Source organism: Rousettus aegyptiacus, unplaced genomic scaffold (genome assembly GCF_014176215.1).
Source record: "Rousettus aegyptiacus isolate mRouAeg1 unplaced genomic scaffold, mRouAeg1.p scaffold_m13_p_2, whole genome shotgun sequence".
Taxonomy (NCBI): Eukaryota; Metazoa; Chordata; class Mammalia; order Chiroptera; family Pteropodidae; genus Rousettus; species Rousettus aegyptiacus.
In genome coordinates, this window is record NW_023416295.1 from 130,242,048 (window position 1) to 130,267,928 (window position 25,881).

General features: G+C 37.8%; 1 protein-coding gene across 4 annotated transcripts in view; it reads left to right on the forward strand.

Annotated features, from left to right (window-relative positions):
• Positions 1–25,881, forward strand: part of SLC11A2 (solute carrier family 11 member 2) — a 46,940-nt gene that overhangs the window by 4,781 nt on the left and 16,278 nt on the right. For 2 of the 4 annotated variants that reach the window (XM_016142602.2, XM_016142601.2), the window contains exons 2-17: positions 6,357–6,410; positions 7,883–8,031; positions 8,595–8,720; positions 9,174–9,293; positions 10,510–10,616; positions 11,168–11,238; positions 11,347–11,414; positions 12,479–12,634; positions 13,297–13,455; positions 14,197–14,283; positions 15,028–15,147; positions 15,304–15,453; positions 15,981–16,054; positions 16,700–16,853; positions 18,449–18,502; positions 23,444–25,703. In XM_016142602.2, the coding sequence (XP_015998088.1) occupies positions 6,377–6,410; positions 7,883–8,031; positions 8,595–8,720; positions 9,174–9,293; positions 10,510–10,616; positions 11,168–11,238; positions 11,347–11,414; positions 12,479–12,634; positions 13,297–13,455; positions 14,197–14,283; positions 15,028–15,147; positions 15,304–15,453; positions 15,981–16,054; positions 16,700–16,853; positions 18,449–18,502; positions 23,444–23,521 (1,707 nt within the window). In that variant the 5' untranslated portion in view covers positions 6,357–6,376 and the 3' untranslated portion in view covers positions 23,522–25,703. Of the gene's footprint in view, positions 1–6,356; positions 6,411–6,473; positions 7,375–7,882; positions 8,032–8,594; positions 8,721–9,173; positions 9,294–10,509; positions 10,617–11,167; positions 11,239–11,346; positions 11,415–12,478; positions 12,635–13,296; positions 13,456–14,196; positions 14,284–15,027; positions 15,148–15,303; positions 15,454–15,980; positions 16,055–16,699; positions 16,854–18,448; positions 18,503–23,443; positions 25,704–25,881 lie in introns of those variants that run through there. The other 2 variants (XR_004955589.1, XM_016142603.2) reach the window with 2 other exon arrangements.

Consider the following 25,881-nt stretch of genomic DNA (forward strand, 5'->3'; position numbering starts at 1 on the left):
GTTTGCAAATTGTTTAAGCCTCAGAGCACTGAGTAGAGAAAAGTGAAGAGTCCTATTTAGCAGGCATTAGGCCCATCTAATTCCAAAGTCTCTGGCTCTGGTTGATGAGTGATATTTTTGTCTAAAAGATCAGTACTTTTTGACAGCCTGGCTACATTTCTTCCAGCTGTTATCGTCTTTCACACCCAGACAGCTGGTTTCATTATCAGCTGTACTCACTCTCCCCTCTTCTTGCTGCTTAGTTTTCGTTTTCTTTCTTTCTATTTCTTTCTTTAGACAACGAGGAGGGAGGAGGAGGGGGAGGGGGAGGGAGGGAGGGAGGGAGGGAGGGAGGGAGGGAGGGAGGAGGGAGGGGAGGGAGGGAGGGAGGGAGGGAGGGAGGGAGGGAGGGAGGGAGGGGAGGGAGGGAAAGGAAGGAAGGAAGGAAGGAAGGAAGGAAGGAAGGGAAGGAAGGAAGGAAGGAAGGAAGGAAGGAAGGAAGGAAGGAAGGACGGAGGGAGGGAGGGAGGGAGGGAGGGAGGAGGGAGGGGGGGGAGGGAGGGAAGGAAGGGAGGAAGGAAGGAAGGAAGAGGGAGGAGGAAGGAAGGGGAGGGAGGAGGGAGGGATGAGGGAGGGAGGGAGGGGGGGAGGGAGGGGAGAGAGAGAGGAGAGAGGGTAGAGAGGGGAACTCTTTTCTCTCTCGTTTTCTTCTTTCTCTTTATTTCACTCTTCTCCCTCTCTCTTGCTCGCTCTCTCTTGCTCTCTCTCTCTCCCCTCCCCTCCCTCCCCTCCCCTCCCTTCCTTCCCTTTCTTTCCTTCCTTTCTTTCTTTTTTTTTTTTTTTTTTTAATCATTAGATGTTCTCCATGTCAGGTTTTTCTTTTAACTATAAAACAGATTCTCGAAAGTCCAACTCAGGTGAGAAACAGTAAACAATGTTGAGTCGAAAATGTCCTTTTCTGGTAGACTGTAAGATTGTTACTATGACTCACAAAATCAATAAAATGAAGAACAGTCTAAGCAGGTATTTCCATGGCCATTGTGTGTGTGTGTGTGTGTATGTGAGAGAGAGAGAGAGAGAGAGAGAGAGAGAGAGAGAGAGAGAAGACTTGATGCGTATTAAGCACATCATACAATAGCAGTACTGTTTGTACTTTGTACTTTATGAACTGGGCGTGCTTGTGTGGCTTTCAGTTGAAGATATTCTGATGTTACCCACTTACGTAGTGAAGAATAGAATTTCTAGGCCTTTTTCTTTAAACTAACACCAAAGGAGCTTTTCACTTTGTTCTTTCCGTCAAGAAGTATATGTAATCAGTCTTCAACCTGTCTTTTCTGTTTTATCATTTTATATCATTTTCATAAGAGAAAAATAGGATACACGTATCCTATTTTTAAGAAATAATTCCAGACTTCACATCTTCAAGAATAATTTAGAAATTCACATGGCTTTTCTGAACTGTTTCCCCTCACTCCCAGTGGGGGCATATTGAGTTTTGGAGCTAATTAGATGGGTGACCTTGATGGAAAGACTTAGAAAATGGCATATCTTCATTGATCTGGAATGGAAAAATAGAGGAAGTAATAATCATTTTTTTAAAAAGTGGCTAGTAATCTTATTAAAATACATAGTGTTCAGAAAACAATGAGCTCTGGTTGAACCACTTGAATAGTTCAGTTTTGTTGAGTCCCAGTCATCTAGGGGTAGGAGCTCACCTTCATGAAGGACATCTTGTACAACATTGGTGTTAGATTAATAGTAACAGTTTAGAAGGAATATCAAGTACTTTAGCCTTAAAGTAGACCTTTAAGGAAAAGGGATTTTTAGAAGAAATCTTTACATTTCTTTAGGACAAATGGAATTAAAAAAAAAAAAAAACTCCTTGTTATTCTCTAAAACACTTGGATATCACTTTTTAAAGCCTTAATCTGTGCATGTAGCAGTTTCTGCTTTGTCAGCAGTATGTTGCTGGCTCTGAACTTGTCTGACAGAAGCATTGGAGGAAGTCAGATTTAAACATTCCTGTTCACATTTGTTTAATCACTTGCTTCCACGCAAACACTTTGCCTCTATGAAAATTATTTTCCTACTTAATGCTGTTTTTACTCATATAGAGGTGGGGAGGAAAAGTGGGGAAGAATTAGGTAACTGTTCAAAAACATTCCTCTCTAAACCTTCCAATTTTAGGGCGACCGTTGCAACATTGAACACAACTCTAAAATCAGTGAAATAGTTTTTAATGTCTTTGTGCTCTACAGGGGAATTTTACAAAAACAATTTTTTTTTTTTCAAATTTAGGCTTTTTTTTTAACCATAGCGGGAAAAGTTTAAGTTAAAATTATATATATTTTAATATTCATTTCTTGGGGCAATTTTTAAAACAGAGCTGTCCTATTCAAATCGTTCTTTCAGCAGTCTTGTAGATGCTAAGAAACAGTATGTATTTTGGGGGGCTAACTTTATTTTGATATGATTTCAGACTTACAGAAGAGTTTCAAGCATAGTATCAGGGAATAAATGATTTCAAGATAATATGAGAAGAGTAATGATAGTGGTGAGCATCAGGGACCTTGGGAGAACATGGAGGAGGGCCGTTTAACCCAAATTAGGAATTAGGAAATGCTTTCCTAAGGAGGTGGCTTGTAATTCTTTGTATTCAGGTGAATCTCTCAAATCATAATTTCAGAGCATGGCTATTTGGACACTAAGGCAAAGTAGTAATAAGTGACACTTAAGGCAAAAATATGTGCCTGGCAAGTGAACAGCTGCAGATCTCTGCTTATCCATTACAGAAGCTTTATCAGAGAGTATTCAACTGAATAAAGTGTTTGTTGAGAAGCTGAGCGAATCACCTTTACATTGAAAAAAAAAATTACGTGCACATAGTAAACATTTTTTAAAGTGCAGGATGGTATATTCAGTGAAAGGTCTTGCTTTTCTCTGACCTCATTTATGCCCCCCCCCCCTACTTCTTCATCTTGGGGACAGCACTACCAGTTTTTGAAGTATTGTCGTTTGGGGATAGTCTGTATATGTACATGTTTGTATATACAATGTAAATGTAGCATATTGTTCTATAAATTGTTTTATTTACTTGACAGCATATCTCGGAGATTGTTTTCTGTCAGCACCTATAGATCCGCCATATAATAGCTGCATGGTATTCCATCCTATGAATGTACATAATTTATTTAACCAGTCTCCTAACATCTGGGTTGTTTTTTGAAACTGTAGTCTTGATACTACAAACAATGCTATGGGAAATATCCTTGCACATACTTTCTTCTTATGTGAATGTTTCTTTAGGATGCAGTCAATCTTCAAAGTGGAATTGTTGGGTCAAAGGATATTTAGACTTTTGACATTTTAGTCAGAAAATGTAATTTTATTAGCATTTTTATCTTGTAAAACATTCTTACAACTTTTAATAAGGAATGAGATAAAATAGTTATGTCACATTTAACCATGAGTGCCATATTTTCTGTTATTGATTGCCGTTTGATAGGAGGAAACTTACTGGCTATAAGAGGAAGTGATAGTTTATGGTTGATGATGAGCCAGAATATCAAAGCAGTATTAATCATTATTACCAAAGTATTGCTGCGTTGATTCTGGGTGTTCCTATCTCAATTTTATTTTTTCCTTAATGTAATTAAATGATTGCGATGGCCTGGTGGTATGGTCCTAGAGAGCAAAACTGTCTTAATATTAACTTAATGCTTCCATATAGGTTTTAAATTTTCATGGAGACTTAAATACTGTGCAGCATACCAACCATAGTTGACCCTTTCTGTTCTCTGCCTTAGCTATGTTCTGTATACGCTGTAAACAATGGAACTTGTAGTTTGTTGACTAAAAGTTTTGATGAGAAAGTTGGAATCTAGAATCCATTTTCTCTCTTGGAGGAATAATACATTCCTGAAATTTTAGTGAGAAGCTTCTTATATATTATTGGCTCTGTACGTAATAAGAATAATCAATTAGAATACTAACAATAATTATTAAAATTTTTATCATGAAATGTTTCTGTCTAAAGTTATTTCATTATCACCTTCATGGACTGCAGGCTTGGGGGAAAACACTATTGTCTCAGTTTTTTGCTCTTTATAACTTAAACCTATTTTTGATAGGAATTCTCAAAGTATTAAACATTTATGTGTCTTCTTAAATAAGCTATCACTCATTACTACAAAAATAATCAGTTTTTGGTGAGTAGGCCACAATGAAGAAACTTGAGTTATTCTTAGTTATAATATTAATTATATAATTAATAAAATAATATTTTAAATAATAATCTCAGAGCTGATTGAAGTACAAGGAAGGACTCTGCCTCATGCCAGGTGGCCCAAGCTCTTTTCCTTTAAGAGCAGTACATAGTCCCAGATCTGATTAGTGGTTTCTAATTTATTATGGATTAGAATAGCTTGATAACCCAGCTTCTTAGAATTATATGTAAAATATAAGTAAGAGGCTCTAGGTGGTGCCACGGGCTGTGCTATGATTGGAACCCAAGTGGCTACACTGAGTGGTCAGATGTGTAAAGTTCATTTAGGTGAGGTGCTATTGTAACTGGCTGACAGAGGGATTGGATTTCGTTAGTGTTGTTGGGGTCTGTTGGCTGAAATTTAGCCATCTGGTGGCTCAAAACATGATAGGGGTATGGCTAATTGTTCATTATAGCAAAATACTTGACATTGTTAACTGTAGAGATGAAATATTATGTTTTCCAAGTTATCAAATGGTTGTATGTTTTACACCCCAGAAGACAGATAAAACACCTTTTAGATCTGAATTCTATAATTCTATGAGATAGGTATAGAATATGTTAGTAGATAATCTAAAAAAGAAAGTAGAAGACTATTCAGGTAGGAGCAACAAAGGGGCAAGAGTGAAAAAGACTTTAAAATAAACAGTAAAAGATAGCTAAGTCTTAATAACTTTTTCAGTTGGATAGTTATTATGAAGGTTTAAGTGGACGTGCAACAATAAATATTACTTCATTTTTCCCCTTCTAAATTTGAAATTGATTGAGAATTAGATTCCTTAATCAGTAGATCAGAATTTTAAAAAATCAGCCTTATTGGCAGGGTTGGCTGGAGAATACACCATAGATCTGTGGCCAAATGAGCTTACTGATACCCTCCTCCTCCCAGTTAAACTTAACCTAACAGAATGGCGGACATCCAGAACACTCCTTTCCTCCCTACAGGTTGCTCGTTGCAGGATCAAGAGAAATGATGGCATCCTACAGACCATGCCTAGTCCTGTTGCCCCAACTCTTCACCAGAGCCCAAGAGGGGAGGGCTGTGGTCATTAGTTTCTTCTAATGAAGAGTTGAAGGGTTGGGGAATGAGACATTATAGCTGAAGTCTCCTCAGGGAAGTAGGAAGTTGAGAAATAGTGGCCCTCCACTATCAGTATGCTAGTGAGGTGCTTCCCTATCTTCCATTTCCAAAAAATTGAAGCTTTAGCTTATTGACCAAGCTCACGGAGTCGGGAGTCTTTGACTAGAAATAAATGACAAAGATTTATTCAAAGGTCTTAGGGTTTGCAAGCCATAACACTACTAGGCAATACTCAGTGTTACCAAAGAGAAAGAAAAGTCAGAGATTTGTAGCAAATAGTACATTCTTGAGAAGAATCAGTTCTGCATTCTTAGCCCCACTTGGTCCAAGATGGTAATCATCACATGTCCAGTGGTTTAGACAATGGAACATTTTCTTTTTGATGTCATTCAGATGGGTAACTGGAGATTTAATGTATGCCCAGGCATTAAATGCACATGCACTAATATACATTCAGGTATTGACACAGGACTGGAAAGCTTAAAAGTTTAAGTTTCCAGAGTCAGTTAAAACAAGAGTAGTAGTTTTTTTTTTTTTTTAATGTCTCAGCGTACTTTAAATTAATAATTTAGCAACGTGACCACAGTGACTCTTTTATTTCTTCATTCTGTTCCTCAAGCTTAAGTTGTTAGGTCAGAGAGTTATAAACCTCTTTCTTTAAATACTCATAAAAATGGGGCGATACCAACCTGGTTTTAAATAGCTGGGTTAATCTAGAGACAAAGGAAGAGACTGGTGATTGCCTGGCAGCCTCTCTGCAGATGCTTATTAAAAAGCTTTTGCCTACTTCCCTGAATACCTGTTGCTGGAATTTGATTTGGAAGTCTTTCTAGCAAAAACATGATTAAGACATTTTTTATTAAACATCTCAATCATACTCTGAAAACTAATTATTTTCAAGGTTATCTAATTCAGCAGAAGAATTATTCTTTTCATATAGTAAAGGTTTGGTTGTATAGAGTACAAAATACTGTTTCTGAACTTGTTAGTTTGTTCTTGCTAATTCCTCTCCCTCCATTTTCTGCTTTCCAGAATCTTATTCTAAGAAAACGATGGTTTTGGGTCCTGAACAGAAGATGTCAGATGGTAATTTACAGTTTTGTGTTATTGTTTAATTTTTATTTGGAATTAGGCTTGAGTCCATAACTGAATGTTTCCTTCTTGTCTATTGCAACAAAAATTGTCCCTATCTCCTCTCCCCCAGCTAACAACTTCATCATGGAGATCTGCTCCATTCAGAAGTCACCATCTGGTATCTTAGGCTGTAAATGAAAATGAATTTATAACCACAGAGACTTGCCTCATATCTTGTTTCTCAGTTCTGAGATGGGCCAAGATTAGCTACAAATTTGGTTTCTATAGCAAGAATGCTTGCAAGGGCAGTGTTTTTCACAGACCTGTCATAAAAACCTCTAGAGTGTCTTGGCTGCTGATGGCATTTCAGATATGGAGCAGTAAAATACTAAGTGCCTTATACTATATATTTAATTAGAGCTTCTTGACTGCTTTGACTAATCCTTCCTAATTCTAAATTTCCCTTTAGAATTTCCATTCCTTTTTTATAAATTTTCTCATCAGCTTAGGGCCACTTAGGTGAAATGGCTCAGCTCCTCATAGAAAGAAAGCTTTCGTTTTTGTAATTGGAGCTTGTAAGGATTTTTTAGAAACACTAAGATTAGATCTTTGTGGCTCAAAATAGCCGTTGGATAGCTACAGCAAACTGGGTTTTGTATCCTTTTAGCAGATTAGCCCTTTTCTTCTAGGCCCTCCCCCTCCCATTCCCTGCCATTCCCTGCATTTAAGATTTCTGGCAAAATGCCAGACTCAGGGAAACAGTGATGTAATCAGCCTGAGATGAGCTCTCCTATCACGAGGTCATCCTGTGACCCGAAGCTCTTCACTGCAGGCCTTAGTCAGAAGGCAAAGGATTCCTGCTTGGTGGTTTCCCTGCAGCTTCAGATTTTAGCCTGAACTGTGGCAGGATTTTGCAACTTCCACATTTTTTAAGAAGCTTGACAAAGGTATATAATGTCCAAGGATGATTCTTCGAGTAAGTCCTACTAAATACTGGGTAAGATGGAGTGATATGGCGTCTGTCCCACTAGACCTAATTTATTTCGTCTAAAAGTTAGAATTTTAGGTTACCAATAGATCTAGACTGGGAATGTTATGCTTTGAGACCTAGATATCAGTGTTTTAAGAAGAAAATGCAATGGTTCTGAAAATTGCCGAGTGGGAATCAAAGTCTGAAAGTAGGAAGACCATTGTGAAATTAGTGTTAAAACTGATATAGCCTGGGGAAGAGGGAGAGAGGGAGCTTTTTTAACATTAGCTTTTTTGTATTCCTTGAATTTTGAACCATATGAATGTATTGCCTACTCAAAAATTAATTTATTAAAAATATAAATAAGAATAAAGTATTAGCAATAAATTGATACAGTCAGGTTGGTCTTATGCATTCAGGATATTAAAAAGATTTAATTTTAGTATTACAAAGGATGAATTGTTAGTGTATTTTGTTCATTTAAAAAAATTTCTTCTCAAATCTGTTCATGCAGATGATGCTTCTGAAGACCATGGAGACTTTGCCGATCTTGGTGCCATCAACCCTGCCTATAGTAACTCCTCTCTTCCGCAGTCTACTGGGCACTCAGAGGAGCCCTTCTCTACCTATTTTGATGAGAAGATTGCTATTCCTGAGGAGGAGGTTAGTGACGGGTAATGGAGGAAAACATTACTATGTAGGGGAAACCTATGAGTGAAAAATCTGCTGGATAACTCAAGATCAACAGTCTCATATCTAATTTTGGAAAGCAGTCTCAGAAGTCTGAATTTTTGTAATCAGAATAGAAACTGTTAAGGAAAATGAGAACCTTCAAAACAGTTGCCAAGTTATACAAGTGAGCATTTTACAATCAAGAAAGTATGAATTTTATGTTCCTTTTTTTTTTTTACGATGGCTTTTGTCCTATTTGGGTAGTGGTTGGTTGGCCACAGAGGTACTGATAGTGTTACTCTGGTTTTAGAATGAGAGACTGATGGAAAAGAGCAGGTAAGGGAAGGGCTCTTACCTGGACAGAACAGCGGCCAGTTTATTGATAAGAAAAGTGGTAAGAATAAAGTGAAACTTGGACACACCCAGTAATCGACTTCCTAAAATCTTTTTCTTCTGAAGCTGGTGTTGTTGCTTTATATGTGATAAAATAATAGATAAATTAGATCAGTAATTTGGAGGTGATAATCAGTTTGATCTCTTTTCCTCTTGTGTAGTACTCCTGTTTTAGCTTTCGTAAACTATGGGCTTTCACGGGACCAGGCTTTCTTATGAGCATTGCCTACCTGGATCCAGGAAACATTGAATCTGATTTGCAGTCCGGAGCAGTGGCTGGGTTTAAGGTAAACATCTAGTCCTACCCTTGTCCCTTTTAAACATACAGAACATACCCTCACATCCTTTCCCTCTACTTTGCCTGTTAGATATCAGCCTTTTGGCCTACATGCAGGTATTTCATTGGCAGTGACATTTAGGAGAAAGTACTTTACTGTCTGGTATTTTATTTTATTTTATGTTATGTTATTTTATTTTATGTTATGTTATTTTATTTTATTATCTATGTAGATGGTTTTCTATTTTATTTCACCCACATAGTTTCCTTGAACAAAGGGCAAATTGCTAGTGAGAGAAACTATAGCTCAAAGAGGTACAAGGAGACCTGAAACAGAACTAAGGTCATTTGATTCCTGACATGGGCTCTTTCCGAAATATAGTGTTTCCCATTCATATTGTCAAACAACCAAACAAAAAAACCTTAGTTGTCTGAGTTTCTGGGAGATTTCGTTCTTTTCTAGTTGCTCTGGGTTCTTCTGTTGGCCACCATTGTGGGGCTCCTGCTTCAGCGCCTTGCAGCTAGACTAGGAGTGGTTACTGGGATGCATCTTGCTGAAGTATGTCATCGTCAGTATCCCAAGGTGAGCAGTGTACTGTGCTGTTTGTCACTTATGTCATAGGAATTTATATGCCTGATAATTTGTGTTGGCTCTACTACTTATACTGAAACAATGGAAGAGTTTAGGGATCAGTGTCCCTGAGGACCGAGAGTCCCAAGGGAAATTCTCTAGCCCACTTTTGCTGCCAAACCATGTTTCTGTGCTCCTTCAAAATCTCATGTGAGATTCACTTTTCCCAGAAAGTTTCCTTAGAAAAATTCTGTTTGAGTAAACATTCACCATTTGAGTAAACATTCACTATTCATTCTGCCTTCCGGTGTCTAGTAGTGCCCAGTCCATGGAGAGGTGGGTGGGTGGGTGGGTGCTCCGTAAGCACTTGCATTCATACATACATATTACTCCATCACTTTGCATTATACATTTTTTCTTTTTTGTTTGACTGCCATCAATTTGAAAAAAGCGTTTTTTTTCCTTTACTACAAACTACATGTGGCAGGATCTTTGGATTTGCTAAAATCGTTTTTCAGTTTACCCTGACCCTGGAAGTTATACCATCTTTTACACTTTCCTTCTAGATATATCTTAACGGTTGTTTTTTGTGACATTTATGGGTAGTAGGTACCTGGAAGTTTTCTTTTTCTGGCCTCAGTGAGCCAGCATTAACTAAATTTACCTTTTGCCTGCATCGTTTGACCAGATTAGTTTCTTGTTTTGTTATACACCATCCAATTCCAACCACTTTGCCCTGAGTCCCCTTGCATACCTGCCCTTTCTCTGGTGTTTCTGTGTTACTACATTAAGGAAGACCTCAGCCTTTTCATGTTTGTTTTGTCTCTTCATCTACAGTCAGGATAGATATTTTCTGCAGTCATTTTCTATTCTCTCCTGGCCAATTTTTTTTTTTTTAAATATTATTGAGGGTGACATCGATCAACAAATGTCAAAATTTTGACCATCTCAGCATCTGTATTTTCCCTCTTGAATAGAAGAGAAAGAGAAAAAATTAGGATTAGCTGCTGCCCTGACCTTGGCTCATAGGCTCTGCCACATAGAAGCACCCTTTTCCAGCTGGGGGCCGTAGTACAATGATGGGTCAAGTGGAGGCAAGTTCTGGCCCTTCATCTCTAGACTAAGGCTTAAAAAGGACTATTTATGGCTCAGTTCCAAAATGTGAATTCTAAACTCTGGGGGAGGTTCTTAGAAATGATTAATTGTTTTTCTTCTATTTGGTGTTTAGATCCCACGAATCATCTTATGGTTGATGGTGGAGTTGGCTATCATTGGCTCAGATATGCAAGAAGTTATTGGCTCTGCCATTGCCATCAATCTCCTGTCTATAGGAAGGTGAGGGAATTTTTCTCTGTAAAGTAAACAATATTTTTACTAGATTTCAAAACAAATGTGAAAATAAAACCCAACTCATTTTCAGTTTTCTAAGTTCAACTCAAGTTTATTATATTTTTTGTGGAACCTTTCTAGCATCACCTTCCTCTTTCCTGACAGAAATGTAGGCTCTATGTCTTTCATGTTCTCGTTATGCATACCTCTATGTTTGTACCTCTGTTATACAGTTTGTATTTTGTTTGTGGATTATTGTATGTTACAGTTATTTATTTATATGTCAGTTTATCCCACTAGACAGCACCTTGAAGAATAACACCCATACTTTCCTGCTTTGTATCCTAAGCTGACAGATTAGACATTCAGCTTGAATGAATATAATTCAGTTAGTGCTGAGATCCTAAATTACCCAAGGCCTGGCCTCCTGCCACTGTCCCCTCTCCCCCAAATCCTTATTTCTCCAAATGTTGTATATATGGGGAGCTGTTGGGAAGAAAGTGTTTCTCAATGTTTTCTTTCTTTCCTTTAACTTCCATTTCTTACTTCTGACCTAGGGTTCCTCTGTGGGGTGGAGTTCTCATCACTATTGCAGATACGTTTGTATTTCTTTTTTTGGACAAATATGGTAAGTAGAGTGAGAATGGAGGGATCAGTCAAAGAAGCTACTTTTCCATCTTATGGCTGATAAGGAAGTCTGCCTTCTGTGAGCTCACTGCTGCATTTTCTCCTGTAGGCTTGCGGAAGCTAGAAGCATTTTTTGGCTTTCTCATCACTGTTATGGCCCTCACATTTGGATATGAGGCAAGTGTTACAGGCTATTCATTAGCTTAAAAAAAAATTTTTTTTTTTTTGCCTTTTATTATAAAAGACATCATAATGCTAGGATGGTTTTCTTGTATTGAATATGTTAAGAAAAAGCCAATTAAGCCCTGGACCAATTTTGAAAGAATATTATCTATAGGGAAGACTAGTGGCTAGATGACTCCTATGTCAAAAATGACTAGAGTTACTAGGACTTTCTGGACTAGACTCCCTGGTTCCAAATTGGCCATCTTTACAACAGGGCAGCTTTGGAGAAGTTAGGGAGCAGGTTGCTGGGTGATTCTTGGCTATTAACTTAGAGGGGTTCTGTTTTTACTCATGCTCATTTATACCAACTGCAGCTTGAACTTTCTCTGTAGTTCAATAGTTAATATACTATAGCAGATATAATAGATGTTTCCTGGTTTGTGCCCCAACTATTATATGTACTATTATATACAATAATAGCACCTTTTAATATCCACTTGTTATAAACTGATTTCTGTTTATTGGCCTTGCCAGACTTTTAAAAATATATCTAATCTATGAGTAGATTATGCAGCTTGGTCTAAGGCTTCCAAGAGAAATGGTGAACCAGGAAAAAGTATGTATGAAAAGCATTTATGAATGCCTATGCTAGTGGCAAGCAGTGATTTTTAGATGAACATAGGTCAACAGAAACATGATAAGTGTGGATAATTAAGAATTGACTCTATATTCTTGAGTCTGTCTCATAAGGGTTACTGTGAAGCTAATTTGGGTAAGGCTCTTTCCATCTATTTTATTTTTTTAGACTATTAATTACATACTATATGCATCTATTTTGTATCTAAAACATGATGTAAAATATTCAGAAACCCCAGTAATGAATTCTCTGACTGCTGACAGCAGGCCCCTTTTGCTGCTTGGTTTTTGATGATTCTGTATTCCTCATTAGTCTAGGTAGTTGTTGAAGAAGAAAGGGTTATAAGGAAAGGGGTAAAGGTTGCTGAGTGTTTCCTAGTGCTATGTTATTTCCTTGGTCTCATATTCCAGTAAAGGTTAATCGTTATGTTGGTATGTAGTATGTTACAGTGAAACCCAGTCAGAGCGAGGTACTCAAAGGCATGTTCCTGCCATCCTGTTCAGGCTGTGGTACCCCACAGATCCAGCAGGCTGTGGGCATTGTGGGAGCTGTCATCATGCCACACAACATGTACCTGCATTCTGCCTTAGTCAAGGTGAGCAAGACCCTTATCTCTCTGGCCTCTGAATAGTTCGTGGGCTCTTTTCCTGTAGTTGCGAGGGATACATACTTAGTTTACAACTGTTAGAGCCCTGAAGGAGCAAGGTAGTTTTCCATGGTTGGATGTTTATATACTCTACACACTTGGACTCTGTTTTATTACCAGAGATAACTGACCTCGCAGAGAAACTAGGACTGATGTTCCTCATAAAAGGTCTGAAAGTGCACCAAGTCTTTCTTGTTTTACTCTCAAGACCCTGAGTAGCCTTGAGGTCAGGAGTGAAGAGCCTGACCAGCCTTTTACCATTCAGTCTTACGCGACAATTTGCTGGGAGATTTCAGAGACCTTTATAATTATTAGGACTGAAATCAGGTTATTTTTGTAGATCAGCAGTTCTTCCAGCTGTAACTGAGAGCTCAGTGGTCTCTTAGTCATTATTCCCTATTTGGGGAATGTGCAGTTTCATAAAAGGGTCACGAGGTTCTCACTTAATGAACAAGGATTTAAGTGAGTTCTCTTACATTTATTTCATCTGGTCAGTTGTTTGACTTCTAAATCTTTCAGCTGCTCCCAAACTCATGAAATACTGCAAGGAAATGTGTTCTAAATAGTTAAAAAAAAAAAAAAAAAAATGACTGTTGCTATTATCTTTCCAGTCCAGACAGGTAAACCGAGCCAAAAAGCAGGAAGTTCAAGAAGCCAATAAGTATTTTTTTATTGAATCCTGCATTGCACTCTTTGTTTCCTTCATCATCAATGTCTTTGTCGTCTCAGTCTTTGCGGAAGCATTTTATCAGAAAACCAACCAGCAGGTGGTAAGTAAGGCAGGGTCATGAGTGGTAGTGAATGGGAGGCTAAAGTGAAGGCTGGAATGGGGTAGGAAAATATGACAGTGACTTGGAGGTCAGGGAAAATAGATCTCTAACCTCATGCTTCCTCCTAAATCACTGCATTAGTCAGAGTCTACAGTCTGAGGGCTAACTAGACCTTGACCCCTTTTTCCCACCTTTTGGCTGAGAATGGAGATTGCTTCAGGCTAAAGGTTACCTCATGCTATTTTTTTAGTGGCTTAATATCTATTTGACTCTTTCATTTCATGTTTATCAGCTGCCAGCCTGCTTACCAGTCCTATCATTTGGTGATGAGCACAGGTTGGAAAGAGTCAGATGAAGCAGAAACTATTGAGACTAACTGCTTTGTCATTTTGAATTCTCTCTCTTTTCAATTCTTGATTGCCTATCTGGCTCTGCTTTGACACTATTTTGGGTTTTCTCTCATATTCGAAGCCTTCTTAATGGTCCTCTCTTTCTGTCATCATTTAAAATGACCCAACAATGCACACTCTGACACAGTAAATATTTTTGATGACGTGGGGGTATAAAAGATTAGGGAGGAGAGCATAATTGCTACCAGTACCTGTCCCTATCACAACCTGTATCCAGTGTCTTACCTCCAGGCTGCGTCTCATAGATGACTTTTGTGTGATCTATAGAACTCTTATTATCTGGTCCTCGTCTTGAAAATAAAAGATGTTCCTAAACTGCTTTGTGTTCCAGATTGAAGTCTGTAGAAATAGCAGCAGTCCCCATACTGGCCTTATTCCTAATGATAACTCAACACTGGCTGTGGACATCTACAAAGGGGTAAACCTATTCAGATGTGTTCTTTGCCCCTGAATCAATATTCTTGACATAGTACCTGGTCTTTTCTGTGGGTTCACTTCAGAGCTGAGCATATTTTCTTTGGAGTGTGATTTATTTCAGAGGTCCAGATGTTATACAACCATTTTGGACAGCATAGGGAAGGAATAAAGGATCAGCTAGAACAATGAATTGTATTAGCAGTTCCCAAACTTGTGTTGACAATATATTGTTCCATAGAATGTTAATTGGGGTAATCAATGAAAGTGTTCCTAGCAAAGAGTTCTTTATTGAGGCCTTAGTCCTTTTTATGCTGTTTACATTGTGAACCTCGAAGAGTAGAATGTGTATGTAATGCAGCATTTCTCAAATTAATTGACTTTTCTTTTTACTCTTATTATCTTCCAGATTAGTGTGATAAGCAGTATAATGTAGGAAATATAGTGTAGACTTTTTTTTAATATTTAAGATATAGGTAGAGAATGAAAGCTTTAGGAACTTAAAGAAGAGAAAGGACTAGGCTGTGGAATGTAGGATCATCCAGCAAAATTTAGGTTAAAAGCTTTTAGAATGAGGTTAGGACCTGACTCCAGCTTCTGAATCATATAGAACACAAAACTATTGTTTATTAATCCATAAGCCCTTGGTGTAGGTAGTTACATAGCAAAGAAGAGAGAGAATTGCTGTTTTGGGTGTTGTCTAAACTGTTCACTGATACAACATATCTTTTTCCCTTGCTTCTCCCAGGGTGTTGTTCTGGGATGTTACTTTGGGCCTGCTGCACTCTACATCTGGGCAGTGGGAATCCTGGCTGCAGGACAGAGCTCCACCATGACAGGAACCTATTCTGGCCAGTTTGTCATGGAAGTACGTGCTGTTTTGACTGGTATAGACTAGAGAAGGAGGAAATTACCCTTTTGTTACTTCTTAATCTCATGTTTGTACGGTCTTCCTGAACCTCTCCAAACCTTCTTCTGTTTCCCATTCCAGACATATATCCTACTTCTGTGTTTTTTTTTTCAGGGATTTCTAAACCTAAGGTGGTCACGCTTTGCACGAGTGATCCTGACCCGCTCTATTGCAATTATCCCCACACTGCTTGTTGCCGTCTTCCAAGATGTAGAACATCTAACGGGGATGAATGACTTCCTCAATGTTCTACAGAGCTTACAGGTGTGGAGAGAGCTGGGAAAAGTCACATCTCATTTAGTCAGGTAGCATTACATATTGCCTGTTGGTACCAAGCCTAGTGCCAGGTGCTGAGGAGAGTTTAGACGAAGAAAGAGGCATGGTCTTGATCTGCAGTAAAAGTATATGACATTTTTGGCATCTGAAAGGCTTTTAGAAATGACTTGGATTTTTTTTCAAGCCTGTTGGATGGGAAAAATAAATTATGATTACATATGGAACACAAAATTATCGTTTATTAATCCAAGCAAATATTAAATAACATATAGGACACTGCTGAGTTCAATAGAAATTAAGAAGACAAGACAGATACAAATATTTATAAAGACACTTATGATCCTATTTGATGCTAGGTTAATGACAGCTTGAGCATTTGGGATGATAAGAATAATCATTTCTAATGAAGAAGATGAGGCAGGGTTCGTGTTTCCCTTTCACTAATGGTGCTGCTCTCTGGGGTGATACAGGGACCCCCCAGTAGCTTTATTTAATCTTCGTCCTTTCTTTTCCAGCTTCCCTTTGCTCTCATACCCATCCTCACATTTACAAGCTTGCGGCCAGTAATGAGTGACTTTGCCAATGGAATGTGAGTGTTCTCCTCTAAGTTGCTCTAAGATATGTGGGGGAAGGGTATCTTCAAATAGGCCAGTCAAAAAATGAGTCATACAGGGGTCTGAGAGATGGTTGCTAGAGCTGCCCCCTCAATCTTTGGCTCAGGAAATGGAGACTGTGAATGTGGTAAAGGAGAGCAAGCACATCTTTCTTTCTGAGGGAGAAACTTCAGCTTTTAGGGCTTTAACTCTTCAGCCACTGAAGTTTCAAGCACCTTCATTCTGTGTTAAATGATCTGAATGGGAAAGGCATAAGCTAATACCGTTTATATACATTTTTTTAAATGATATGGGGGGTATTTTTCCCCCCACTGAGGAATATCATTTATTTATTTTTATTTAAATGATATGGGAGTATTTGAAATGACTTGTTGCATCTCTAGGGACTCTCGTGACATTGCATTTTTAGGGCTTGTTGCATTTCTGGGGACTTAAGTAATAGGGGTTATCCGATAGTATTTTTTTCATCTCTTTCTCCCTATCAGCATAAAGTTTGGCTCATTTAACCAAATCTGGGACATATTTACCTCTGTCTTGTCTACCCCATAGGACGCAGTGTCCTTTTCTGTTTGTGAACAGGTTGGATTGTTCCATGAGTGACTGTGCTGATTCTTTTGCAGAGGCTGGAGGATTGCAGGCGGGATCTTGGTTCTTATCATCTGTTCCATCAACATGTACTTTGTCGTGATTTATGTCCAAGAATTAGGGCATGTGTCGTTATATGTGGTGGCTGCTGTCATCAGTGTGGCTTATCTGAGCTTTGTGTTTTACTTGGTAAGTCCAGCTGGGAGGGGGCAGGGGCATAGGTATGAGGGATGGCAGAGTGGGACTGAGTAAAACCCAGAAATGAAAGGACCCAGAAGAGTACATATCAGTTTATCTCCAGGTTATTGAGATAATTTACATGAAATTTTAAAATCAGCTATGTTTAAACTATAAAATTCTTTGGTTAATATTTTTAACCATAAAATTTGGTTCCTAAAGAGTTATCATTTTTCTATTCCTGTCACTTCTTCATTTCCATTCTTAATAATTCTTAACGAGAAGGTAGGAACTGAAAGAAGAGCAGCAGTATAGAAAGCAGAGAATGGTACAAGATAGGGTTGGAGAAGGGGGCTGTGCAGTGTGATATTGGAACTTTGGGGTGGGACACAGGTGGCTTCACAGCCCTGCTCAACTCTGCCACTTAACGGCTGTCCAATAAGGAAATAAGTAAACAGCGATATTCTCATATTGAATTATTCTAGAGTTATTAAACAATGATGGTTGTAAAACCATAGCTACTAAGAAAAGGAATGCAGGATTATGTATACCCAGATAATCAAAAGATTTTTCCAAAGTCTAGAGTAAATTATGTAAAAATTATAATAGTCATTGAATTAGGATGGCGGGATTATGGATACATTCTTTTCTCTATTTTCCAAATCTTTTGTAACATATATTAATGAAAAATGGCTATAGCAACAACAACAAATCTGTCTCCCTGTTCTGTACAGGTTCCTCTGAAAAACACAGGAGTTGAGGATTAGGGACAGCAAATTTATACCATTTCTGCTGCAGAGAATGGTTAAGGACAGAGGTGGGAAACCCACTACTGATTTTATAACACATATCTAGTCCCCATGCCAATGTCTGTCACCAGTAGCTACTAGATTGAGAAAAATCACTTCAGTGAATATTGAAAACTACGTCCTAGATTGATACATCCCTTTTCCTTTCCAGTAAACCTTGGGCATACTGACATTATGCTGACCCTATTATCTAGGGACTTTCTCTAAGGAAACCCAGCTAATTGAATATATCCTTGATAGGAATTATTTTAAAAATTCACTGTGGAAGTTAAGGGAATCCTTCCATCATACAAATTGGTTATGAAGCTGCCTAGTGGTCCTCAGCCTGAGATCATTGAGATTGTTGAAGACCCATTTTTAAGGCTGAGGGCTGATTCTAGAGTGGGTTACTGCTCTTTAACTCTAAAACATGTACTTCCTAGAGCAGCTCAGGAAACTTTTCATTGTGTTAGTCTGTTAGTCATTCCCCTCATCATGAGAAATGGGGCAGGACTGAAGAAAAGTGGTCTTCAAGGAACTCCCAGTTCGATAACAAACTACAAACACAACACAGGGGGAACTTAGTATTGAAACTAGTATGGAAAAACTGCTGAGGAAGGCACGTTTCAGGATGTTTGGAAGGGGTTGTGGAGTGGGCAGAATGACTTGTGCAATCTCCGTGATAGTGACAGAAGAAAGGAAAAGCTGGATATTCAAGGAAGAGAGGTTTGCATCTGAACAGTATAATGTGAGCAGCCATGGTCAGTAAGAGGGCTCTTCATAGAGGTTGATGAATGATGAATATATTTTATCTTCCAGATTTGGCAATGTTTGATTGCATTGGGCTTGTCCTTCCTGGATTGTGGGCGCACGGTAAGCATCTCTAAAGTCCTGACTGAAGAAGCCACCAGTGACTATACTAAGTAAACACTGGATCAGTCTGTCTGATCCAGGTAGCCATCAGAGCCAGTGTGTTTCTATGGTTTACTGTGTGAACATAGCCAAAAGTATGTGCTGTTGCACAGACTGTATTTAGGACTCAGCTATTTGTTGGGAAAGACTTTGTTTCACATGTTTAAAAGATGAAATTTTTTTCTTCCTGACTTCCTAACCTGGGAACTGGATTAAGTGTAGGACCTTTGAAAAGGTGACAGTTTGCTGCTATCATTCCAACACTAAATCCTTTAGGAGCTGTCCACGGGCCAGCTAGTTTTATTCTTTTGAGAGAGAGAGAGAGATCTCTATTCATAGTCTTAACCAGGCTATACATTGAAAAAACTTATTTGGAAAATGCAATAAAATTTTTGTAATAAAAGGACAGAATGGGTATACAAGTTTGTTTGTTAAAAGATCATGGATTTTAAAAGGCTGATGTACTTTTCTTATATATACTCTTTCAGTTATTTTAATTATTAAAAAAAAATCTCAACTAGAATGATTTCATCCATATTAAATATAGAATTATGAGACATCTACCTCTGTCCAGTTTTTTAAAACTTATTTCTACTTCAAATTTCTCAGTGGAAGTTAAGAAGGGAGAGAAAGCATAAAGAAAGTAATAAAGGGACAAATAGCAAAATTCACCTGTAGGTGTGGTTACTAATTACCTCGAAAATCACTTTAGAAGATTTTCCTCAGAGATCGAAAGCTTATCAGGATTTTCGTGGGAGTTCTAATTTAAATTTCGTGTTAATACACAGAGTTTTTCTGATATTTACTCTTGAGCACATAGTTGTAAAACCTTCACCTTCCTCTAGGAGGGTGGTGATAGAAAAAGATGGTAGCATTTATAAACTGAGGTTCTCATGACACTTTGGGGCGAGGATAAAAGACTTGAAAGGAGAAGAAGAGCCATCTGTTATACTCCTAAGAGCCACCTCCTACCAGAATCATCATGTTTTTCTGACATATGCCCAAGATGACTTGCAAAGCAGTCTCGAGCTGTGGACCAACTGATGCAAAGCTCTCTCAGAAAGTCAATAGGTGTCAGTCTCTGGTTGCAAAGTTCTCGCAAGGTTGCACTGGGCTACAGTCTCTTCAGCCATCCCCTCAGAGGGAAAACCTTTGAGACCAGATGGTGGAGCTCTGGAGTCAGAGGAAATGGGTCTCTTCATCATGAAGCTGCTGCTCTTCAGCCACTTGTGACATTTTTACACTTGGAACCCAAGACTGTGTGATTATCTCAAATCATATTTGTCTGGTGGAGATAAATAATAATTATAGCTGTTGACTTGGTAAGAACAGGAATGGGAATGGCATTGAAGAACTACTCATTTTGGGGGCTTTCCTTCTGGAATCCTCCTGGTGGAGTGATGCTCTCCGTTCATCTAAGCACCTAAAGGCATTATTGCTGATACTTTGCACAGTCAGATGTGCAGGCTGGATGGATTGTCTTTTATAAGACATTAAGGGTAAACTCCTGTTTCACTGACCATATCTTTATCTTAGCCCCTCATGTAATATAGCACAGGATCATGAAAGACACATTTCCCTAACCATTCCTCCTCATATCTGTTCCATTTCCCTACCATCATTGCCCTGTGAAGATATTGGGGATTGACATTTTAAGTTACAGTAGGTCTGGCTACCATAGGTGAAGGCCAAAGACCAAAAAATTCTTTGTAAAGACGGTATAATAACATTTATCTTTGTGCTGAGTCTAGGTGGACCCAGTCAGTTTCAGATCCACAAATATTTAGAAGCCCAGATAAAAACCGCTAGTTTTTTTTTTAGTTATATTTATGACTTAAAACGGTGGAAAATTTCTTCCCATCTAAATGACATTTTATAATACTGTGTGTGTAGTATTTTACAGTCTTTAAAACTCCCATAGTGTATTCCATTGGATCCCCTGATAGTGTACTTCAGCAGTACTGTGGGTGCAATAAACAATATCTAGAACTTCAAAGTTTTCAAGTGCCAGCGCATGCATTATGTTTTGGCAGTGTCTTTGTGTGGAATGTTTAAGGATATACAGTTGTACTTTATGTAAATTTGTCCTTGTTCTTTATAAATATAACATGAAATTCTTGTGCTGCTCCAGCATACAGAGAATTAACAGCAATGGGGAAGGGCTGCACTTTGGCTCCTGTGAGGCCCTGCTAGGGGTTTTAGGAGTGGTTACAACTGAATTTTTAGTGACCATTTAACACTATGTAAACTTGGTTTATAATTAAAAACATTTGTTTTTTTCCAATTTGGTTTCCTGGGTATTTTTTTTTTTTACCTTGAAAATACTTCATAAATGGGGGGAGGAGGGGTCTCAACAATTTTGAAATACTGAAACATCACCTACCACCTGGAATGATTTATTAAACACACACTGTTAATACTCCCTCCCTCTTTCGAAGGGATAGAAAAAGATTTAGTCCTTAGAAGACTTGAATTGCTGACACCTAACACTAATTTCTGTTTACCCACTTAGAGTTTTGTATTGCTAAAGGTCACATCATTGTTATATTAAACCTGGAAAAAAAAGTAGGAATATTTGAAATGAGAAACCAAAATTGTTTAGCTTAAAAATGAATGGACATTTTGGCAGACCTTTTATAAATAGATATTGGCACCATTTAATAAAGACAAAGTTCAGGCACAGCAAAATACTAACCCTGTCACCAGACACATGACAGGAACATCTAAGTCAGCATTTCATTTGTCCCAAGAGTGTCACTATAACTTCATGTTTTCTTTTTCTGTTGCAAGCTTTCCCTGTTAACAGGAGCTGAATACCTAAATAACACTGTAGAAGTAATCTGGGAATTTTGTTCTCCTTGTCCACCCTCATTTAGCTCTCTATTCCTAATTTAGGTTTATTTTTGGGACTAAAATAAAGTGCGTAACAATGAAGGACAGGATGTGAGACTTTACCCTCTAGTTCTGCCCTCTGGAATGTTTCTGCTTTTTCATTGGTTAGGACCAGTGAATCTAAATGCGTCAGGTTCTCTTGATACCTCAGTTTATGAATGTTTAAAACAGCTGACACAGCTACTGTAGTCCTGGTCTGAGCACTCATGATCTTGCTTAATTCTTACAAGAAGATCAACCTCTCTATAGATGAGGCAACTGAAGGGGCAAAAAATAAAATCCCAAAATTTTACATAGCTAATGGGCAATTGGCATTTGAGCTTGAATTGCTTAACTCCAGGGCCCACATTATCATTACCAAACCATTCTATATAATACATAGTACACCCTCCATACAAATTTAAGACATCAAACTTTGGTGTCAAACTTTGGTGTTTAGCAGCACCAGAAACATCAACACATCAAAGCATTTGATAGATACTCTGATTAGTGCTAGAATACGTTTTAGCTCAGAAGTTGCCATCTGGTGAACTAATTTTGTTAGGCCTGTGCTAAATTTAAAAAAAAAAATGCTTTTTGGCAGGCATAGAAAATAGGTGGGGCCTTCTGTGATCCTACCTCTGCAATAGCTAAGAACTAATAAATAGTAAGTTTACTCATTTGCATTACCTCTCTGTCCCTGATGAAAGTATTTTAGCCTATTCCTGTACCATTTAGCCCCATTTCTGAATGTCTCAGCAATATAACAAACTTCCAGTGAAAGAGTTCTATTAAATCACTTAAGTGATATACTCTGGGTGTCATGAGACTCATAATGCAACCCTTGCTTACTACACAATGAGAAAGGCCACCTTAGTTTACTTGAGTAAAGCCTGCAATGAATTGTTCAGTGTATCTGACAATTGCTCTTGGTTACTAAAACGTGAGATGTAAAATCCTAAAGCGGATAAGCAAGCTGAAGTCTAAAGAGCTGTTTTTCTGCACTAAGGCCAGTGTGACTCAGTAATTTCCTATCCCATTACTTGAGAATAGTTTTATCTTGGGCTCCATCTGGACTCTACACAGTCTTAAGCCTGTGATGTATATAGGGCAATTTGTAATGTGTTAAAAGAGATATCTATTGAACACTAACATGAGATGGCATATTAATGTACTTGGAATTTGCAAAGGTAGCATTTATTCCCATTTTACAAATAAATAGGATAAGGCTGAAAAGGACATGGGACTTGCTCAAGGTCATAGAAAATGGCAGAATTGGAGCTTGAATCCAACTCCAGGGCCTTTTCCATTATACTGTAATAGGAATATTCTCTTCCTGTGGATTTATAGTCTGCATTCTACATTCACTCACAGGCTGTTGGTGCCAAGGAGCAATAACATTTCTAAAGCCCTAGGCAATAACAGTAGGACTAAAATGAGATTCAGTGATTGTCCCATGGCCTGTGCAGAGGAGGGAAAAATTAAATATACAGCATCATAGATCCCAACACAAATCATCTGGATTCAGGTCTCCAGGAGTAGAATCTGCAGTGTGTTTTAAAAGCAGCCAAAATGGTTCTGATTCAGCCTGACCCATGGGCTATTTCTCTCTTTCTTTGCACACTTTATTTTCACTTATTTATTTTTTAATAAAAGACTGCTTATGTGCAAAAGGGTAATGGGGCTCAGGATTTAGACCATTTGAAATTTGAATTCGAACATACCACAGTACTAAAATGCAAAAGCTCTCAGTGCCTTTACCTCTAATATCCTGATCAGAAGCACCCATCCTGAGGCAAACAGGGCTGAAGGCATTTGGACTATCTCAGTCCTTAACTACTTCCTCTCCTAGCTATTAATTTTATACATCATTGTGTACCAGCAAGTCTTTTTTTTTCTGAAATAAAAATCAGTGTAGCAGTCCTAAAACATAGGCCTATATTAGTAAGCTCTTTATAGGTACTTAAGTACCAAATTCAAAATTTAAATATTTGCAAGTCAGTCTAATCTTTTTCCATTTTTTGTCCTTAGTACCATCTGGGATTGACAGCTCAGCCTGAACTCTACCTTCTGAACACCGTGGATGCTGACTCACTCGTGTCTAGATGACTGACAGCCTGAGAGACTGTATAAGCATCACTTTCTCTTAGTCCTTCTGTGCCAAGTGTCCTGTTAACATATCTCTGTTAGTTCAGAGGTGAGTTTTGTTCAAATGTTTGAACAAAAGGCAAAGATTTCCTCATGGGAAGGGTGTTAAAAGCTGACAGCTGTTAAGTGTAGGTCAGAGACCCACTCACCTCACAACATTCCTACAACAGCCAGAGTTAATCGATTGGCCTTTGATGGCCACACACCCCTATGGGCTTGTGTCTTAACTTCTGGAATTTAAAACATATATATGTGTATATATTTATGTAAACCCGAACATGTCAGTTTGGGTAGGGTTTTAAGGTTATAAAAATTGGTAGAACTTTTGTGTTTTTTTAAAACAGATATATCAGATATTTGTTTTGTATGGATAACAAGTGAGAAAGGAAAAGGAGTAATGCTCTTTTTTAGAATGAACTGGTCAAATTGACTTGCCTTTTACAGTGGTGCTTGACTATGGCCAGTTAAATTTCATTTTGAATCAATCAGACCCTTAGTAACTACTGATACTAGCATATCTTTTTAAAAGAAAACATTTCTTATATTCGGCAATTATATTTAATCTTAGATACCGGCGTGTTTTGTTATTGGCTTTCTTGTCGATTTTCTTGAAATTTTTCAGGGCTATGATGGTATTTTCCAAAGAGCTTAGTACCTAGTAACAAGATCCAGAAACCATACTTTAACCAATGATCAGATTTTCATACTGCCTTGTAACTCAGCCCATTCTAGCATCCAAGATTTAGGTATAAGAAGAAACTTGTAACATTTAACTTTGTAAGTCCCAACAGAAGATAATGGAGATGTTAGTTTTTCTTTCTAATATTTGTATAGTCCCACCATGTCTTTCCTTCCCACTTTAACCATTAACAGTCCAACACCATTTCTAGGTCCAAAGCTTATTTCCAGGAGTGGCTTATATTTCTAATGTTGAATCGCCTATGGAATGCTAAGCATTTTATTTTAAGACATTTATATCAAATAGTAGTATGAAATTAGAACTAGACTGGGATTTGAAAGATTAGCCCACATGACACAAATGACCTGCTTAGATGCAGGTTATGGATTTTTTGACTTCTCTTCCTAACCAGGATTGTTTTCCCTTAAAATTTTTATAATAAAATTTAAGTATTTAAAAATGGAAAGTTTTTGCATAATTATCTGATTGGAAAGTCAGAAGACTTTCAACACAGGGCTCACATTCCTGCATGGAAGTGCAGTTGGCTGGAACTGAATGGCAGCTATACATTTTTAATGGAATATACTCCAGAGTGGCATACATATACCCCTTCACTTATTTCCTTCCAGCCCCAAAGGCATTGAGTTTGCAAACCCTGCATCTTTAGTGTGACTTTGAATGTCATTTTTCCTCTTTCAGCATAAAAGTTAAAAATCTGACCTCTCTGCCTTATTTTAAAACTTAGTACTTTTCAATAAGACCTAAAAAAAAAAAAAAAAAAAAGACAATCCAGACATTGCCTACTTCATTTATAAGGACTTGGTCGTCTAAGAGACAGGGAATTTTCTAAGATGGTACTTTAAAATTCTGATAGAGCAGCTGCCTGAGAACCCAGGTTAGAGTCCTTCTGATCTTAAAAATAAAACTGAATTAATGTCAGCAGCTTTCACTTGAAAAAGACTTTTTGAGTTTCAGTGTTTCTCGGTTTCTTTATATACAGACAGCAACTTCAGATGAATAAATTTGTTGGATTTTCTTTTCTCCCTGGGCAGTTTCATTTCTAAGTAATTCATTCCCCGAGAATGTTTGGGAAAATAAAAAAAAAGGCAAAAAAAAAAAAAATCCTGTTTTGCAATTCAAAAAAGATGAGGTGTTTTGTTAAACAGAGATTATGTACTTGGGGGATTTCTGTAACTCCTCTTCAATCTTTAACTGTATGTTATTAGGAAGAGACTAGAGTTTATAAAAGTTATAAATATACCCCGCAGGTCATATAACTCATGTAATCAGAAGATTTGATAAATGCTAAAACTAGTACAAGAGATCAATGTCTCAAGAGTGAGTCTTGGGTAAACTTTTTTGCTTAGTTAAGAACATTTAATCATTCTCTAATTTATGATGTAAAACTCTGGATTTCTATATTATGTGCTTATATAGATATTAATAAATTCAATTTAAAGAATATTCTAGATGCATACACTCATTCAGTTTTTGGGATTTAACACTATGGAGTCACTTTGTAAAAGGATGCTCTGACATTGTGTACCCAAAATGTCAGAAAAATGCAATTAAATAATTTTAGTAAGCAGCTGCTGCTACATCACTGTGTGTCACCTAATATAAAAGGTAGTTAGAATACGTC